Source organism: Staurois parvus, unplaced genomic scaffold (assembly GCF_062004578.1).
Source record: "Staurois parvus isolate SC_StPar_1 unplaced genomic scaffold, SC_StPar_1.0 ptg000017l, whole genome shotgun sequence".
Taxonomy (NCBI): Eukaryota; Metazoa; Chordata; class Amphibia; order Anura; family Ranidae; genus Staurois; species Staurois parvus.
In genome coordinates, this window is record NW_028317813.1 from 6,478,884 (window position 1) to 6,500,196 (window position 21,313).

At 39.8% G+C, this 21,313-nt stretch overlaps 1 protein-coding gene across 1 annotated transcript in view; it reads left to right on the forward strand.

Moving 5' to 3' along the window:
- Window positions 1-21,313, forward strand: part of TMBIM6 (transmembrane BAX inhibitor motif containing 6) — a 36,779-nt gene that overhangs the window by 1,012 nt on the left and 14,454 nt on the right. The window contains exons 2-4 of the mRNA XM_089679256.1: window positions 17,169-17,260; window positions 19,468-19,576; window positions 21,024-21,144. Coding sequence (XP_089535382.1) covers window positions 17,205-17,260; window positions 19,468-19,576; window positions 21,024-21,144 — 286 coding nt within the window. The 5' untranslated portion in view covers window positions 17,169-17,204. The remainder of the gene's footprint in view (window positions 1-17,168; window positions 17,261-19,467; window positions 19,577-21,023; window positions 21,145-21,313) is intronic.

Genomic DNA, 21,313 nt, shown 5'->3' on the forward strand with positions numbered 1-21,313 from the left:
TGCAGCTGATGGGTGAAGTTACTGTATGTAAACAAGAAGTGGCTGAAAGAGGCCGGAGGAGATCGCCATCACTTAGATGCAAAAATGATGGTGAAAATGGTATTTTATGGGGGGAAATGGCAGGTGTTCATGATGTACAATGCTACAGCAAGCTAAATGCCTTCCAGTGTAGGGTTTTCTGCTATCATTATACTGAGCATTTGGTGTGCTGTGGTGTATGCTGAACCCAAGTTCTATTTTCTTGTGTGTATGTTTTTGTGCATTTTTTTTTTTTTTTTGCGGTTGGCACATTTTACTATACATTAATAAACACCACCCAGGGGCGGACTGACCATTCGAGCACTCGGACAACTGCCCGAGGATCCGGGGTCAGTAGGGGGCCCCATGAGTTGCCCCTGGTACCTTTCATTGGCTTTTTCATAGGCTTTTTTGGGTGTGGGCGAGGACACAGGGGCCCCGTGATCTCTTATTGCCCGGGGGCCCCATGAGTTGTCAGTCCGCCCCTGACACCACCCATTTTTATCTCCTACAAGTGGAACGCTTGTGTAGTGAAAGTACCAGTTTATTTTCTGCTCATTCCTACTGGGATATTTTCAGTCCTCTAATGGTTGTGTAGGTATGACGTATTTATGAATTGTGGCAATTTTGATTGACTCCCTTGGATAGATGGTCCAGCATGGTTTGTGTATTAATCCCCCAGCCACCTTGAAGCTTACAGACACTAGGTTCACAGCTATGCAGGTTGCGGTTGATGTCGTTTTTTTTTTTTCTTTTTCATTTGGTGTGTGTGTTTTGCGGGTTTTTTTAAATATTTTTTTTTTTAATTTTTTATTCCCATGCACGTCTTTTATGTGCTTTTTCCCTGGTTCACACCGGTGCGACTTGTCATGTGATTTAAAGTTTCAAATGTCAATTAGCACAATCTATTTATCTTAAAACACGTGAATCTATAAACTGTTGCTAGCTATACACTCTAAGTGAACGCCACATCACCCTCTATAAATATTTATACATCATTTGTGTAGCACAACCATCTCAATCCCTAGTATACGATTTTTTTCACTCATAAAAAAACATAGCTCAAAACACAATTTTTCCAAAAAATGTGTGAGTTCAAATAAATGCAAAAAATAAAAGTCCAAAGAAACCCCAGTGAGATACTTGGTGAGAAAATATCTTCACTTCTTGCAGTGACAAGTGAACCTCCACCAAACATGGAATTTCCCACTGGGGTTTCTTTGGACTCTTTCTATATTTCTGGACTTTTATTTTTTGCATTTATTTATTTGAATTCACATTTTTTTTTTTTTTTTTTGTAAATTGCGTTTTGATTTATGATTTTTAGGAGTGAAAATCCTATAGTAGGGATTGAGATGGTTGCGCTACACAAATTATGTATACATGTTGTTATGCGATTTGACAGTTTTTCAAAACGCAGGATCAGTCGTACCCAATTGTTGGCAATGGAACCATTTTGAAAGTAGCTCCTGCACTATTTTTTGCGATTTCAGGTGCGACCTGCATAGACATCTGTGCATGAAGTCACACACGTCTGCCAAGTTGCAGCTGGAGTCACATTGACGTGCGACTTTGAAATCGTGCGTCTTCACTTGACTGATTTCAAAGTCGAATCCATTGTGAACTTGGGCTTAATTCCTTTTTGATGTGTTAATGTTGCTAGGGAGAGGTGTCTGTTGCCTTGCAGGAAATGCACCAAAAGCGCATATAGATGCATTTTGCATGTGTTTTTGATGCAGCTCTTTTGAACCGAAAACACAATCTGATGCAGGGGAAAAAAAAAGTCCCTGACCCTTTCCAAAAACCACACTGGATTAAAACGCACAGAGGTGCACCAGATCCAGAGGAAGTCTTGTTACATGGACTGTAGTACTGAAATCTGCGTAAGTGTGAACATTGCCTGACTTGTCAACTAACCACAGTGGGCAGCATACCCTGATATCTCTGGGCTGGTAGGTTGTGGTCTTTTGGAAAAGTTCAGGTTGGCCATCTGTGTAGATCAGTCTTGCTCCATCAGGGTTCTGTGGAACATAGGCTTCCTCCAGACCTTGATCTGGGTTCCTTCAGCAGTTTCTGCCGCTCAGATAAGTAACCACTGACAACAGTTCTCTTTCAGCGTCTGTCATTCTTCCCGCTGACCACCCGTGTGCCGTGTGACCAATGACTCCCAATGATCACCAACGTAAAACAAAATGTGTTTTCCTTTTATTTTGTCTTCTATCCCAGCTTACTGTGTGCACCAATGTACTCTGAGATATAGATATAGTAATTAGTAGCAGGGTTCCTTATTTTGGAAAGCCATTTGAAGGGTTTCTGGTTTTAAAAACATGGTTGAGAAAGGCTGGTCTAGACTGGACACAAATGGTAACGATGTAACACTTTGAAACTTTCACCTAGACTGGGATACAATATGATGACAGATTTTGCAACACTGACACTCCTGATAACATGTCTTGCCAGTAGAGCAACTTGTTTTGTTACTGTAAAGCAGACTATGATGGTCCCTATGGGATGATGGCTGTGTTGTTTAATGAGCAGTAGAAAGAGATCTCTATCAGAAGATGTTTTCTCTATGCTGGTATGCCAGGACTAAACGGGTTGGTTCCGGAAAAAAAAAATGAGTAGGCTTTCTCCACCAGGGTTCTGACTGAGGTTGTTAGGGGTTCCTTGAGCAATGACTAAGTAATCTCACTCCTGCAATGACTGTTAAAGTGTTACTAAACCCACAACAGTATAATCAGTCTGTATATGCAGTAAAGAATGCTTGTTATACTCACTGTGGAACCTAAGGGGTTAATCCTCTGCATTGTGTAAAATGCTGTTTGATCCTGACTTCTGTGATCCTCCCCTTCTTCCAGTGCCCTCCTTTTATCTCCTTATAAGACGTATTTGTGGAGACACTCTGCACATGCTCAGTTTGGTGTGTATGGCCAGAGAGGGTTTTTTTTTTTCTTGGGAGAGTGCATGTGATCACCACAGGGCCAATCAGCACTGTCCAATCAGAAGTCAGGGGTTCTGCATCCTTCTAGAGCAGAAAGAAAATTCCTCCTAGCTTTAACCAGTGCTCTGCTGAACACTGATAGAAGTCACCAGACTGCTCTAACTGCTGATGAGAAAAGGTATTTAGCAGTTTACTAAACTAATTGCATGTCCACGTAGTGTGTATTGTGGGGGACCCGATAGATTGGATGCAGGGTCCTGGCTATAGCAACACCTTAACATAAGAGGGCAATTTCCACTGACAGTGTAAGGGCTGAAGGAAGGGGGCAATTTGTTCACTGCCCACCAATGTAAGGTAACACTACAGTTTTCAAAGTTTGGGATTCTGGATATTATTCTTAGGCTCCATCAGGGGCGGACTGACCATTTGGAAACTCAGGCACTGCCCGGGGTCAGTAGGGGGCACCATGAGATGCCCCTGGTACCTTTTTCATAGGCTTGTTTAAGTTTGGGCAATGACACAGGGGCCCCATGATCCCCTACTGCCCGGGGGCCCCATGAGTTGTCAGTCCGCCCCTGGGCTCCATGCACATTAGTGTTTTTTTATAAGCACAAAAAACACTTCATGAAATCTGAGATAAGCTGGTACAAAACTGCTATTAGTAGCGTTTAGGAGCGTTGGTGTTTTTTACAGGACATGAAAGGAAAAAAAGCTGTTAGCAGCATTTAGGAGTGTTCAGTTTTTGCTTTTTTTTTTTTTTTTTCCTGCTGGAAAAACGCTCCAGAAAAACTTAACAAAAACCATTTTTTTTTCTGCTTCTAGAATCTGAAGCTCCAAAAATGTTGTTAACCTACAGAAATGTGCATTGACACATAGCATAACACTATTTAGCTTCTAGGAGCGCAAAAAAACCCCGGCTAACAGCTTCTAGGAGCGCAAAAAAACCCCGGCTAACAGCTTCTAGGAGCGCAAAAAAGCCCAGCTAACAGCTTCTAGGAGCAAAAATAAAAACCCGGCTAACAGCTTCTAGGAGCAAAAAATAAAAACCCGGCTAACAGCTTCTAGGAGCAAAAATAAAAACCCGGCTAACAGCTTCTAGGAGCAAAAATAAAAACCCGGCTAACAGCTTCTAGGAGCAAAAATAAAAACCCGGCTAACAGCTTCTAGGAGCAAAAATAAAAACCCGGCTAACAGCTTCTAGGAGCAAAAATAAAAACCCGGCTAACAGCTTCTAGGAGCAAAAATAAAAACCCGGCTAACAGCTTCTAGGAGCAAAAATAAAAACCCTGCTAACAGCTTCTAGGAGCAGAAAAAAATCCGCTAACAGCTTCTAGGAGCTTAAAAACACTAGTGTGCATAGATCCTTTGAAATCGTGCGATTGTAAGGTACTCATTAGGGGCAGTAGATGACAACTACATTTGGGGGCTTGCACAGAGAGAGAATGTTTAATAAGACCATGGCATGTATAAAACCTCTTGTGATAAGCTGTAATTAGAAGTTTGTATTATATTTGACAGCAGGTCCCGGTTTTTTAACCATATACTATTCATTAACATGATGTAATACTCAACTGTGCTTCTTTAAAGCTTTCTGCCATCTGTGTGCTCAGCTTCTAAGAGGAAGCATTAAAGAAGGTTGTTTCTGTGCAGGTGACAAGACCAACATTCATACAAGTGTCCAGTTTCGATCTTTTGTAAATGACGTGTCTACTGAAATACTTTGAAATGAAAGTGAAACAGCCTGATCATTTAACATGGAAAATTAGCATAGTAGTCCTAAGCACAGTGAGGGTTTCAGATAAGAACAGCCCCTGTATGGGTTGTCACTTTTAAAGTAATATTAACCACTTGCCCTCCAGAGGATTTACCCCTTTCATGACCAGGCCATTTTTGCTGTTCGACTCTGTGCTATTTCAACTGGTAATTGTGCGGTCATGCACTGCTGTACCCAAACTAAATGTATGTCCTTTTTTCACATAAATAGAGATTTCTTTTGGTGGTATTTGATCACCTCTGCGGTTTTTAATTTTTGCTTTTATAAACAAAAAAAAGACCACAAATTTTGAAAAAAAACCCCTATATTTTTCACTTTTGGTTATAAAAAATATACAATAAACTCAAAGCTACTCATAAATTTTAGGCTAAAATGTATTTGGCTACATGTTTTTGGTAAAAAAAAAATCTCTATGTGTATATTATTATTATTATTATTATACAGGATTTATATAGCACCAACAGTTTGCTCAGCGCTTTACATTGTAACGGGAGACAATACAGCAACAATACAGTTCAATACAAGAGGGAAAGGAGGGTGTGTATATTAATTGGTTTGTGCAAAAGTTATAGCGTCCGCAAGCTAGTGTGTGTGTGTGTGTATGTATATGTGTGTGTGTGTGTGTGTGTGTGTGTGTGTGTGTGTGTGTATATATATATATATATATATATATATATATATATATATATATATATATATATATATATATATATATATATATATATATGAATTTACATAGCTTTTACTTTTTGACTGCCTATCACATTTCTTGAGGCACTAAAATGCCAGGGTAGTACAATGACCCCTTTTTGGAAAGTAGACACCCCAAGGATTTTGCAGAGAGGCAATTTGAGTCCCTGGAACATTTTATTTTTTGCCTTAAATTTTTTTTAATGACTTTTTTTTTTTTTTTTAACACATAGTTGTCACTTTAATTATATATTGCTCATGCATGCCATGGGTATATGTGGAATAACACCCCAAAACACATTCTCCTACTTCCGAGTATGGGGATACCACATGAGAGGCTTTTGGAAGCCTAGCTACATACAAGCCCCCAAAATCCAATGACCACCTCCCAGGCTTACAAGGGGCATATTTCCTCATATCACTTCCTCACTATCACAGTTTCGGAGGCTCTAAAATGCCAGGATAGTACAACCCCCCCCAAATGACCCCTTTTTGGAAAGTAGACACCCCGCAGAATTTAGTAAGGGGCATGGTGAGTATTTTACATTTTTGTCAGAGTTTTGAAAAAAAAGAAGAAATTTTCTTCCTTTGTTATCCAGAAACGTGGCAACAAATGAGATCTGCAAAACACTCAACATACCTCTTAGCAAATACCTTGGAGTGTCTACTTTCCAAAAAGGGGTCATTTGGAGGGGTTGCTTCTACTATCCTGGCATTTCATGGCTAACATTAGAAGCTTATGCCACACATCACCCACTCTTGAAGACCAAGCCTTTTCTGACACTTTTTGTTCACATGAAAAAACATTTTTTTTCTGCTAGAAAATTACTTTAAAACCCCAAACATTATATATTTTTTTTAAAGCAGATGCTGTAGAGAATAAAACGGTGGGTGTTAAAATTTTTACGTCACACAGTATTTGCGCAGTGATTTTTCGAACGCAAATCTTTTGGGAAAAATTAACATTTTAGAATTTTAATGCACAAAAACACAATATATTGCCCAATTGTTTGATAAACTATAAAAGATGTTACGCTGAGTAAATAGATACCAAACATGACATGGTTTAAAATTGCTCATGCCCGTGCAAAAGCAACAAAGTACATACATTTTTATTATAGATAGGTGACACTTTAAAAGACTTTACAGGTCACCAATTTTTATTTACAAAGAAGGTCTAATGGTAGAATTACTGCCCTCGATCTGACGTTGGCGGTGATACTTCACATGCATGGTGCAACTGCTGTTTACATACCAGCACGGGGTCAACACTTGCGCACATAGGTGCGCAGGGAGGCAAGGGTGTTTTAGTTCAAATTTTTTATTATTTTTACACTGTCCCTTTTCCGTTTTATTTTTTTAAATAATTTTTAATGTTATCACAGGGAATGCAAATATCCCCTATAACTTCAATGGGCATTGTCCTATATTCTTTTTTGTGAAATCTGGGGTCTATGAAACTCTAGATATCTTCTTTGCCCTTATATTTATCTAATCTCACCAAGATCAGTGTTTTCCCACTTTACAAATGGTGCTGTTAATATCCTGCGAAGCTAAAGTGATGAAATGCTTGTACCTTCCAGTCTCTTAGGCTATAGAGATGATTGGAGACATTCTGGTCTCTGAACAGCTCTATGGTCAGCCAGCGGACCTGCTGGCTGCATTCTCGGATTCCCCTGTGGGACAGGAGAGCCCAAGAAAACTGTGGAAGGCAGCAGGAAGGGGGATGTCGTAAAAAACAATTCCGCAACTAATTGGCAACTAGGATTGCTTTTACATGAAAGGCGACTGCCAGCTGAGGGGAAAAAAAAAAAAGAGTACCAGAATGATGCCTGTAACTGCAGGCATCATCCAGGTATAACCACTCAGTCCAGCGACATACCAGTACATTCTTTTCTGTACTGCCCATGTTGAGGGTTAGACCCAAAAGAGTTTTAAATTCAGAAACTGCGATCGGTTTCCATGCGAATTGTGTGGAAAGAGCTGAATTTGGGTGGGCGGCCATGTATTGTTGTGCATGTAAATTGCCTTGTCCCACAATCAGTTGGTACAAATCTTGCGTGAAAAACAGCGGAGGGGGTAAACGCTAGTGCTGGCAGCGAACAGGGCCGATCCTGCTGTTTTTTTTGGGGACACTATACAGAGGAGGCACTAGTATAGTTTTGTACATGATCAATATCTTGATCCGTACAAACACTATACTAGTGATGGCGGTGATCAGCGACCTATAGTATGCGGGCAATCGAACGCTAGCTGACCCTGGCTGGGAGGGGCGCTTACTGACCCTGACGCTATCTGATGTCGCTAGTGGTACTAATAGTGATCAGTGAAAAATTCTATATACTGACACTGTACTAATGGCACTGGTTGGGTGAGGGGGTGATCAAAGGGTTAATAGGGGCAATCAAAGGGTTAAATGTGCTAATGTAACGTGTGTAAAATGTGGTGCTTTTGCTCGGTGCTGTGTTCTCACTTCTCTCCCTGGACTGACTGGGGGGGGGTGCGTTCAAAATAGGAAGTGTCGCAAGTTTATGTTGCTTTGCAAAGAGCTGCTGCTCGCCCGCAAAATGACAGCTCACGGTAGTGATCTGTGATTGGCTGGAGCTGGTCACATGGTACAGGGTGCTGTGATTGGCCCCATGTATCATGTGACAGCTGTGGGCCAGTCACAGCTCACTAGGAAGAGAAGCAGAGCTGTTATGAATAAGATTGATTCATCACAGCTTTGCTTACATAGTGATCATGTGATCGCATACCCGTGATCGCCGGGTCCCATTTCTGGGATCTTCATTCCGCTGGACACAGCAGTCGCGAGAGGGGAGCACTTTGCGCCCCTGTATTACGACGGCCAGAGCGATGTACGGGTAAGTCGCTTTGCCTATAGCTGCCGCTCTGCCGCAGTACATGGCGGCGGAAAGCGGTTAAAGTCAACATGTTTGAAAATTATAGTTTTGCATGCTTGCAAAGCCACTTACAATGAAGCTTCTCCTTGCTGCTGTAAAGTTTTGTTTCCTAGCCCATTTATACTATTGAAACTTCTCTAGGGGCTTGTTCCTGATCAACAGGCTGAAATTCATGATGTGGATGGCCCTTTTGGCTCTCTTCAGCCCAACATCCTTCAGTCTAAAACTTGTCAGATGAACAGTGGCTGCATCCAATCAGATCCAGCCACTGTTCAGCTATTCTGACAGCCTTAGACAATAGTCAGAATAGTGACAAAGTGTGATTTTATGTCAAGGTAGCCCGTTCAGCAAGAAACCTATGCTTCCAATGATTGCAATGGAAAATACTCGGGCGTTCCCTGTAATGTTTAGGTGCATTGGCTGCCTGGCTTCTGGACTGTTTCTGTTCCTGGATATTACCAGGTTGTAGACAGGCTTGTATGATCCACAGTTGCGCAGTGTAAGGTCTTTGACTCTAGTTAATGATTTATTTTTTTTGTTGCATTGTAACAAACTGGTAAGTTGAACTTTTGTAACTGTATATCTGCTGACAGGTTTAGTGTAGTATAGTAGCTTGTGTGCTGGGTTTATACGTGTGCTTATTGACTAAGGTTATTACGATATTCAGTGTTCATGAGGGTTTTTCAGCCGTGTCACCTGATCATTTCTTAGTTATTGGGATTCTCTAGCTCGCTGCCTTGTAAAGGTTTAGAACATGTGCAGCTTCATGTCCCTTATGTTAGCTTTAAACTTCTAACTTGTAAGGTGTATGTTGTTGTGGGTCGCAGTGATCCAGATAGTAATGCTGTTTTATCTAGTACAAGTCATTTCAGCAGTGGTGTTTAACCACCTCTCGCCCGCCATATAGTAATATGATGGACGCAAGGTGGTTCCCTCGTTCTGGGAGGACGTCATATGACGTCCTCCCATTCTCACCTCGCATGCACGGCTCCAGGAGCGTGCAGCGCGGCGATCAGCAGTGCACTGTGTCCCTAGGACACAGCGGATTACTGATCATGGAAAGAGCCAAAGATGTTAGCTCGGTCATGTGATCAGCTGTGTCCAATCACAGCTGATCACATGTAAACAGGGAAATGCCGGTTATTGGCATTTCGCTCCTCTCGAGCTGTCACGCTGACGGCTTGAGAGGAGAGCCGGCAATCGGCTTTCCGCGGAGGGGACATGTACACAGATCATCGGGGCACTGATGATCAATGTAGCCCCAGCAGCGCCACCTGTCAGTGCCCATCAATGCCACATCAATGCCAAATATCAGTGCCTACCAGTGCCAATCAATTTTTGGTCATACGTCTCTCACCATATTTTCCGGATCCATCCAGCTGCCTCCACCTCTCAGTGCACGGCTGAGAGAAAAAGTTAGCTGTCTGCCCCCTTTTCACCCCAGTGCTCCAGATCCAAATCTCCTAAGATTAGCAGTCAGAGCAAGCAGTATCTTGAATCTCATACTACAGATATATAGCCATGAGGCTGTAGGAACAGGAATTGATAGGCAAAGACAAAGGGTAGATCATTTTTAAATATTTTAATCTCCATAGCCTAACTACACATTTCAGTTTAAATATTTACTGTATTTAATATTACACAACTCTAAAGAAGCCCATACAGTTGTGACCAAAATTATTCAACCCCCAATGCTGTAAAGGGGTTTAGGGACTATAGTGTACATTTGGAATTGTATTCAGAATCAAATCCTACAAGGACGTTGTAACTACCCAAATGCAACTAAAATGACATCAATTGTTTATGTAATACAGTAGTAAATGGTTCTTATGTGGTTTCTTCATTGCCACAATTATTCAACCCCTTAAAGACTACCACTCTGAAGAACAGAGGTTCATACAGGTGCTTTCCATCAGGTATTGAAAACACCTGTGGATGTCACCGAGCAGCAATCAAGCATAATAAGCACCAATTAGGCAGCTTTAAAATGACTGTGATACTCAGCTCCTTCTAGACATTTACTGGTGTGGTTACAAACATGGTGAAGGCAAGAGAATGGTCCAGGAAGACAAGAGAAGAGGTGATTTCTCTTCACAGGAAGGGCAATGGCTATAAGAAGATTGCAAAGATGTTAAACATACCAAGAGACACCTTAGGAAGCATCATTCGCAAATTCAAGGCAAAGGGCACTGTTGAAACGCTACCTGGTCGTGGCAGAAAGAAGATGCTGACTTCGACTGCTGTGCGCTACCTGAAGCGTAGAGTGGAGAGAAGTCCCCGTGTGACTGCTGAGGAACTGAGAAAAGATTTGTCAGATGTGGGTACAGAAGTTTCAGCCCAGACAATAAGACGCACACTGCGTAATGAAGGCCTCCGTGCCAGAACTCCCAGGCGTACCCCCTTGCTGTCTCCAAAGAATAAGAAGAGTCGACTGCAGTATGCCAAAAGCCATGTGGACAAACCACAAAAGTTGTGGGATAGTGTTCTGTGGACTGATGAAACAAAATTAGAACTGTTTGGGCCCATGGATCAACGCTATGTTTGGAGGAGGAAGAACAAGGCCTATGATGAAAAGAACACCTTGCCTACTGTGAAGCATGGTGGAGGGTCAATCATGCTTTGGGGCTGTTTTGCTTCTGCAGGTACAGGGAAGCTTCAGCGTGTGCAAGGTACCATGAATTCTCTTCAGTACCAGGAGATATTGGATGGAAACGTGATGCAGTCCGTCACACACCTGAGGCTTGGGAGACGTTGGACCTTTCAACAGGACAATGATCCCAAGCATACCTCCAAGTCCACTAGAGCATGGTTGCAGAGGAAAGGCTGGAACATTTTGGAGTGGCCATCGCAGTCACCAGACTTAAATCCGATTGAGAACCTCTGGTGGGACTTAAAGAAAGCAGTTGCAGTGCGCAAGCCTAAGAATGTGACTGAACTGGAGGCCTTTGCCCATGAAGAATGGGCGAAGATACCCGTAGATCGCTGCAAGACACTTGTGTCAAGCTATGCTTCACGTTTAAAAGCTGTTATAACTGTAAAAGGATGCTGTACTAAGTACTAAGATTGAATGTCACTTGGGGGTTGAATAAAACTGATAATGCTGTGAGCACAGAAAAGACATTTGTGGTTATTTCATTATAACTGTTATGTTATATTTGTCTGACCTACAAGTGCCTCTTTAATGTAAATGTAAGCAAGATGACTGAATGATCAAAAGCAATGTCAAACTGGCCAAAACACTCAATTTCAGTGGGGGTTGAATAATTTTGGTCACAACTGTAGGTTATGCAGTTTTCCTTCTACCATGGCTGGAAGGAAAGAAAATTGTTTGATTCCCCCATCAACACCGTCAGTGGCTATAGACACTGACAGTGATTGCATGAAAAAAAATCCGACAGGCTGGTTGTATCGGTGGATCAACTTCAGTACAACCAGCCTACCCATAGATGGATCGAATCTCAGCTGGTGCATGCTAACCTGGCTGAGGTTCAGTCAATCTATGGTTGGCTTAAGGCTTCATGCACACTGGGCACCTTGGCCATCCCTCCTAGACACCTTTCCTCCTGGCAGCAGTGTTTTTTCAGAAAAAGCCCTCAACACTTTTAAACGCATGAAACACATTTAGGAGTGTTTTGGCTCATTAAGTGCTTGGGCGTTCATTTCGTTGGCTAGAATGATCATTTATTCTGGCCATTGAAATGAATTAATGCTCAAGCTCTAAATGTGCCTATTGTTAATGCACATTTAGACAACGTTTACATGTGTCAAGCATTTTTCCTGCCAAAATGTTGCTGCTCCTGGACTGGCTGGCAGTGGGGTTTTTTTTTCTTTTGCCTCTAAGCTCTTCTAAGTACCTGTGTGTGCACGGATACATAGACTAACATGCAGGGGTGTTTAGAGGCAGAAAAAAAATGTCAGATGTTCCTAAGAGCAGCATTTAAGGCTGCTTTCACTCGGAGTAGTTTTTCAAGCATTTTTGCTTTTAAAACACCCCAAAAACGCCTCTTCCCATTTAATCAATGGAAAATGCCTTTAAAAACACCCATGAGAAGTGGTTTTGGTGCAGTTTTTAAGTCACGTGTCCTTTTTAAGAAAAAAAAAAAAACGGCGGCAGATCAGTATGAGAGTGGCCTAACTTCCATGTTTTTCAGTACTGCTATGATATGTGTTTCTTCGGACACCCGCACTTTTACTATTGTTATCTCAACATCTTACTTTTTGTACAGTTGGCACTACAAGTATTTTACAAGAGGTTTGTATAATCAGGGATGTTGAATTCCTATCGCCCGACGCCCGGGACATGTAGTTCCGGGAGCCAGGCAGGTAGTTTTTTTTTTTCTTCCTTTAGCCCTGCTGCGGGCAAGCAGCGGGCTCACCTGTCAGGTGAAGTAATCGGAGGCAGAGCTGCCGTTGATTGCTATCACACTGTGCCAGCCTCTCCACCCCACCATGAGGTTTCCTGGGCTCTGCTTGCCCATCTGTGGGTCTGGCTCGCCGTCGGCTAGAGGGGAGGGAGAAGAGTGGACAAGTCGGCTCCCCTCCCCTTCTTGTGCTGATTCGGAAGTTACGTTATGATGTCCCTTTCGGGTCCCCGATGAGAGATTGCAATACAATCCCTGGGAAAGAATGTAATATGGTACAATGTGCATCACATTACATTCAGTGGAGCAGAGGGGGGAGACATGCAAGGTATTTTATACCTTGGATGTCTCAAAGAGAACTTGTCACCAAAAATCATCACATAGGGGACTTTGTCCCCTATGTGATGGGGGAAAAAAAAGTTTTTTTTAGTTGTAAAAAATGAAAGTTACACCCAAGCACATACCATCCCCCCCCCCCCCCCAAAAAAATACTGAGGCCCCAACCCCCACATATACATACATAGAAACGTAAAAGCACATGCTGGGGTGCCTACGCATGAAACCGTCGATTGCGATGCTCATGTCGCATATCGCCTTGCACGCCAGGATGAGAGTGATAATTCTAGCACCAGACCTCCTCCGTACACTATACTGGTGACCTATAAGGAGCTTTAAAAGTGTCAACCTATAGAAAATATAGGGTGCTGAAGTTCATTGCCATTTCACGAGCGCGCACAAATTTAAGGTTTGATATCGGTTTACTCGCTGCAACCTCATCTTTTATATTTTACAAAAAATAGGGTAATTTTTTGTGCCCTAAAATTAACTTGTATTTTTTTACTAAAATTTTGTGGTAAAATCATGCAACATAAAAAATTGGAACTACCACTGTTTTATTCTCTAGGGTCTCTGCTTTCAGAAAATATATCATGTTTGGGGGGTTAATGTAATCTTCAGACCTAAAATTATTTTTAAAAAAAGCGCAAAAACTACTCTGGCAGTGAAAGGGATAAAGTTTAAGCCCCAACCCCCCCTTTTTCATGAGGAGCAGCAAATTAGTGATCACTACACTGCAAGGTCTCTCCTTCCTGCTAGCCCCCGGGTGTGGTGCTGGAGACAGGCAGGGAGGGGAGGAGGTGATAAACGGCACAATGTTCAAAATATTACACATTTTAAGTCGCAATAAAGCCCCTTTTGTTTTTGAAAGCCCCAGACATTCCTAAAATCACCTCCAATTTAAATATGGTTTTGGTTAAAAAAAAAAAAAAAAAATTTACCGGGACAAGTAGATTGGGGCCCCAAGTTAGTCCCTCGACAATTTTTAGTTTTTTTTATTAATTTCCACACCCCTGCATAATATTTGAATCCCTTCCTGTATGTGTGTATGTATATGTGTGTGTGTGTGTGTGTATATGTATGTATGTGTATATGTGTGTGTGTGTGTGTGTGTGTGTGTGTGTGTATATATATATATATATATATATATATATATATATATATATATATATTTATTACACCTATACATATACAGTTAGGTCCATATATATTTGGACACAGGCACAATTTTAGTGTTTTTCTGGTATTTACCAAAACATATTTAAGCTATAGTTCTTTAATGGATATGGGCTGAAAGTGCACACTCTCAGGTTTAGTTTGAAGGTATGCACATCCAAATTGGAGGAAGGGTTTATGAATTACACCCCAAGAGTAGCCATCCCCTCTTTTTCAAGGGACCAAAAGTAATTGGATAATTAAATCAAAAGCTGTTTCATGGCCAGGTGTGGGCTACTCCTTCATTATTTCTTTCAAAATTAAGCAGGTAAAAGGTCTGGAGTTGATTCTAAGTGTGGTATTTGCATTTGGAATCTATTGCATCATGCATTCAAAAGGAGCTGACCATGCAAGTGAAACAGGCGATTGTAAGACTTCAATAACAAAACAAATCCATCAGAGAGATAGCAGCAACATTAGGAGTGGCCAGATCAACAGTTTTGTACATTCTGGGGAAAGAAGAACACACTGGTGAGTTCAACATAAAAAGGTTATGGGCATCCACGGATGACAACAGTGGTGGATGATTGCAGGATCCTCTATGGTAAAGAAAACCCATTCACAACATCCAGACAAGTGAAGGACACTCTCCAGGAGGTGGGCGTATCATTATCAAAGTCTACAATCAAGAGAAGACTTCATGAGAGCAAATACAAAGGATTCACCACAAGATGCAAACCATTCATAAGCCTGAAGAACAGAAAAGCCAGATTAGACTTTGCCAAAAATTATCTAAAAAAAAACCAGACCAGTTCTGGAAAAGCATTCTTTGGACGGATTAAACTTAAATTAATCTGTACCAGAATGACAGGATGAAAAAAGTGTGAAGAAGGCTTGGAACAGCTCATGATACCAAAGCACACAACGTCATCTGTAAAACATGGTGGAGACAGTGTGATGGCATGGGCATACATGGCTTCCAGTGGCACTGGGTCATTGGTGTTTATTGATGATGTGACAGAAGAGAGAAGCAGCCAGATGAATTCTGCAGTGTTTAAAGATATACTGTCAGCCCAGATTCAGCCAAATGCAGCAAAGTTTATTGGATGGCACTTCACAGTACAGATGGACAATGATCCAAAACGCACTGCAAAAGCAACCCAGGAGCTTTTGAAGGAAAAGTGGAATATTCTGCAATGGCCGAGTCAATCACCTGATCTCAACCCAACTGAGCATGCATTTCCATGTTGAAGGCAAACCTAAAGGCAGAAAGACCCACAAACAAAACAACTGAAGACCGCTACAGTTAGAGCCTGGCAAAGCATCAGGAGGAAACCCAGTCTTTGGTAATGTTCATGGGTTCCAGACTTACTTCAGGCAGTCATTGCCAGTAAAGGATTATCAACAAAATATTAAAAATTAACATTTTACTTATGATTATATTCATTTGTCCAATTACATTTGGTCCCTTGCAAAATTGGGGATAGCTACTCTTAAGAGCTGTAATTCCTAAACCCTTCCTCCAATTTGGATGTACATACCATCAAATTAAACCTGAGAGTGTGCACTTTCAGCCCATATCCATTATATAACTATAGATGGAATATGTTTTGGTAAATGCCTGAAAAAAACGAAAATTGTCCCTGTGTCCAAAACAAAATAAAATATATATATATATATATATTAGACCTAACTGTATATATGCTTTTCAGGAAAATGTATTCTTGTATCCTATTCAGGACTACTCTATTGCCCTTGGTAGAATTAGTTTATGTTGCTTTTTTAACACTCCTTCAGTGGCAGGAAATACCGGGTATAATCAGTCTTCTTTGATACTTACACCTTCCTTAATCAGTGCCATATGGTTGCAAAATAGCCAAACTCTCTTTATATCAATAGAATCCTAGTTGTTTTATTTGTGCTTTCATATATGGCAAGTATAATATGATGTATGTGACCTGGTGAATTTTCACAGTAGGCTTCTAATGACCTCAGCCTCTATATATTTTTTTTTTTTTTTTGTATTACCATTGGCTTTGTTGTAGACTTCATTCATGTGCATGACAACTGGCTTTGTTAGTTTAATCTGTTGAAGTGACATTGAGATAATCTTTCAAATGGCTTATCAAGCGTTTTCTACATTTCCAAAAACTCAAGCTTGTTGCATTAAGTTATTGTCAGATTGATCTCCTCCCTTGTATCTAATGCACGTCTACCTTTTTTTGCTAGAGGATTTTTTAGTATCAATTTATCATTCCCAATCTATATGTGTGCAGTCATTTTTGTTGCCAAGGGAAACCATTAGCAGCTTTAATGACTGTCACAGGGCGGGACTCTGCATACGTAGAACACAGCATGCATTCTCTGTGGAAAAGGCCCGATCCTGTGATTTCCTGCAAGAGCCTGCAATAATTGCACCATCTAGATCAACAGGTCTCAGGGGTTACTCCATTTCTGTAAGTCACCCTGTATAGCTTTCAGTGTGATTTATTGCAGATAAGCAACATCAAGAGACAGGTTTGTACTTTACTTATTTCAGCTTATTGTATTGAAGCAGATTAGAGTGATGTATAGTTTCCATTGTAAACTTTAAAGGCTAAAACCACCCAAACTTGGTTTCAGTTTTGTTTTGTTGTTGGTCGATTAATTTACTAACTATGGACTTCTTGGGGACTTAGCAATGAAGTCATCATGTTGAGAATTGCAAAACCGAATATTGTGTCTTACAGCTCCAGCTACTTTATTATGTAAATGAGATCAAGGATAATATCGGTATTAGAGCTAGAAACTAGTGCAAAGCTAACCCTGCTCTCAGAGTCAAAGATTACATGAAGCCTGTAGGTGCTTAAACCACATTTTGGATGGACATATCTTTTATCACAGGAAACATGGAGGCACTAATGCTGATCCAGAATGATGGTTTTAAAATACAGTGTCTTGTCTACAAGAAGGGGTGACGTTGGTCCAGTAATCATCTATTTCTTCTGCAGGTGTTCTTGTGGAAAGCTCACATACACAGCTCCACCATGGATTTTCTTGATCGAAATATCAACTTCAAAGCTCTTCTCAAGTTCTCAAATATGTAAGTGATATTTTAATATGAATAACCTTTCAAGGGAATATTTGTTGGGTTTTCTTTGTTGGGCTTCCTATATATTTAGCATCTTTTGAAACTTTACCACTTCCCACATGTAGTATGTCATATGGTATCCTCGGGTTGAAGTGGATATACTGGGATGATGCCTGCAGGTATCAAAATTTGCAGCTGTCAATTCCCTCTTCAGCAGAAGTGATTCAAGTGGCTGAATAGCCACTCGATCACTTCTGCGGGTAGTGAAAGGGTATTTTACATTAGGTATTGTATAGTGTTTGTGTGCAATAAAAATTCACTAAAGTGTTTTTTTTTTTTTTTTTTTAATTGCATTTTAAGAAAATGCTGTACAGTTACTGTTTGACATAAATTCCAACCCCCACCATTTTATTCTGTAGGGCATATATATATAATACAGGATTTATATAGCGCCAACCATTTGCTGAGCACTTTACAATATAACGGAAGACAACACAGCAACAATATAGTTCCATAGAAGAGGGTTAGGAGGGCCCTGCTCCTTGCAGATTACAATCTAAGAGGGAATATATATGTATGTATGTAGTATTTTTCTGGCAAAAAAAGTAGATTTTTTTTTTTTTTTTTCTATGTAGGAGAGAAATGTCCAAATTGACCCGGTAGAGAAGTTGTTAAAAAAACCTATTTGTTAAACCTTTTGCTTGTTATTTTTCATAGTCTATGGCAAAGCCCATAATGGTCCTTTTGAAATGGTAACTGTTTAGTGTTACTGAATTATTTCTACAAGACAGAGCCTTTGCTGACTATTTTATATTGCATGAAGTGATCGTTTATTTAAAAAATTCAGATCAAATATTGTTTTGACAGGCAAAGTATTTCAAAATAAATTCTGTATTCCCAGCTGTTATCGGGATCTTGTGACTTGTCATTTGGTTCTAAATAGTTTGTACTTTCTGGGAATATTTACCAATTTTCTTTTTCGAGTTTGAGAATACTTTCTCTAAGCTGAATGTTTGTAATAACCTCAATATTATGACCGCTTTGATACTATATGGCAAGGCAGGGTATCTGTGGCTATGTTTTCTACTCAAATACTCTGACAAACAGTCCATGGCAACAAGCACTATTTGAATATGACAAAACTGCACTTAATGATTAATATGTTTTTATGACTTAATGATTAGTATGCTGTCAATTCAGAGCGCTGTGCCACAGCTATTGTTCCTGTGTGCTGAAGTGACGTCATCGAAACTCAGCCATTCAAACAGCCTGAGCCTGGAAGACCAAGTGAAGATGGAAGCCCTGTCAGTGATGACAGTATGCCGCTGGAGGACTTAGTTTTAAAGAGTCTGCCATAATGTACTAATATGGTGCAAACTATGCACATTATGTCTTAAATCACCTGGGGGCCATTTTTTTGTTTTGTTTGTTTTATTCAAAAAGTGTACTACTGCTTTAAGATTGGCAGGCATTGAATTGTCACAATTTATAGGACGATCTGATAGGTGTGTATGTCTATGTATGTATTTTTTAATTCACACAGGTGTTCACTGCATTCACAGTGAAATACAGAAATTTTTATCTTAAGGCTCCATGCACACTGGGTTTTAATAACACTGGTAACATTAGCTGAGTAAAGTCATGTTAAAAACATGTAGGTTTATTTGCGGTTTTACATTCACGTTTTTTGTGGGGGTTTTTTTTCTCCAAAAAAAATATAATTTTTTTGCAAAAAAAAAAAAAAAAAGTCCAAAAACGCTGGTTTGGTGTGTTTTTCAGCGTTAGAACGTTTTTACAGCTAAAAAACAACTCTAGAAACTCGCTAGTTCTGGGGACTTTTTCCAGCCAAAAAACGCTGATCACAGTCTGTGCATGGACACCTACGTTATTATTCTGGGGAGATTACTGGCTGTAGAAAATAATGTCAAAAGCCAAAAACAGCAGCTGTAAAAACGTTCAGTGTGCACGAGGACTAAAAATTGTCCACTAGCTCTTATGAGTGTTCCATATGCTTTGTTAATCTGTACTAAAATGTACTAAGTATTTTTTGTTTTGTTTTTTTCTCCCCACAGTACAATAGCTGTGTAACTAATGAAAGGTGGCACTGAATAAACCTAGTGTTAGTCAAAAAATTATTTTGTTGCTTTCTCTTTCGTTTCAGTGAAGTGAGCTGGTAAAATGCATAACATTTAACACATTGTATATGTTTTGTATTTCAGCTCTCCCAGCACACGGCAGCACTTAAAACATGTGTATGCCAGCTTCGCTCTCGGTTTGCTGGTTGCAGCTGCTGGTGCTTATGTCAATGTGGTCTTCAGGTTCCTCCAGGTGAGTGATTTCATGGTTAAACACAATTCTTGTTTTGTAAAAAAAAAAAAAAAAAATACATAATTTTCTGCAGGGTGGATTTGATTTAAATCAAACTGATTTAAATCACTAGTCAGTAAGGCTTGATTTAAATCCTAGTTTTCTACATAAAGACTAATTCTTGCTGGTATAACTTTAATATGCAAGTAGATGAAGATTTTTAGAATAACTTTTTCATATTAGTTTTTTTATCCCCAGTTTAATAGGTTAATCATTCATATTTGGACAACTTTTCTGTTGTACTTGGGAAGGAGAAAAATAATCATTACCTTAATAACAATTTAAATAGATTTATTCACTGAAACAATAACATTCCAGCATATGGTATTTGCTTAAACAAACATCCATGTTTGTTAACTAATTTGGCTAAACAAAATATATATATTTTAAGAAACTTCGACTGTCAGCCCCTTCCTCCTCACACTTAGTTTCACTTTCTTCTTGTGCAGATCTATTCCATTCCAAACAATCAGAAAAATATTGTTTCTATTCTATTCACTGAACTTGAAACTTAGCACTGAAGGGGCTGATTCTGTATTCATAGGTTTGTAGAAGTTAGGATTAAGGTCTTTTTCTTAACTCTGTTCATGTTATAACATTTTTGCTGTGAAGAAGAGGCATGTGATCTCTGCTGAGTCAAATTCAGTTTTGAGAACTGCAAAAGTAAATCAAGCATCTGTGATAATATCTTGTAGGCAGAGAAACTGCCCAATAATCTTACAAAAACCTCTGGAAGAGCATGACATTGTGAATGGATTAATAGAATTTGACCAAAAAAATTAAACATATACAGCCTTATTCTACATAATTAAAAAACTAATCTTTATTTCATGATGGAATAACCTTTGGATGGTAATATATTTTCCTCAAAAAGCATTTTATTTTAAAAAATCCGATTTTTAAATAAAAAAAATCCATGTTTTTTTTTTTTTTTTTTTTTTTATCATTTTGGTTTTTATCCACCCTGATTTTCTGGGTACTTGATGTCTTCACCTACATACCAAAAATATTCTAGACCATACAGACTTGTTTAGCCCTGTTCTATATAAGACTAGGACCGTATGGATAAACTCCAAAGCCATGAGTGCAAGACTGCTGGTAGAAATTTTGAATGCTTTTTGGCAGTGTGATATTGCCATTCGTTTTTATGTAAAATATAGTGACAGATTTAAAAAAACAGGTGAAAGAATTGTCTGTTGCCAACAGCATCCATGCATATTCTGGCTTTAATTGTGTATCCCAGTGGGAATGTTCTTGAGTGTAGGGAAAAGCCATGTTATGTGACCTGACAGGCTTTATTATTTGTGTGCAACTCTGATTTTCTCAAATATTAGAATATAAACTTTTTTTTTTTTCTTTTGGGGGGTTGTTAACATTACTGATGTATTCTTGCTGTTTATCTATACAGGGCAGCTTCCTGTCATTTGCAGGCTCATTGGGCATGATGTTATGGCTGATGTTCACCCCTCACAGTAGAGAGAATGAGAAGAAACGTCTAGGAATCTTAGCTGGATTTGCATTTTTCTCTGGTAAGCATTCTGTAGTGTATTTCCTGTTTAAACTTCAATACATTTATTATCTTTTTATATATGACAAACATGTATATGGCGCTGACCATTTATGCAGTACTTTACATGTTTTGCATTCACATCGGTCCCTGCCTTCAAGGAGCTTTGCACTGGTCTCTATATAATATGC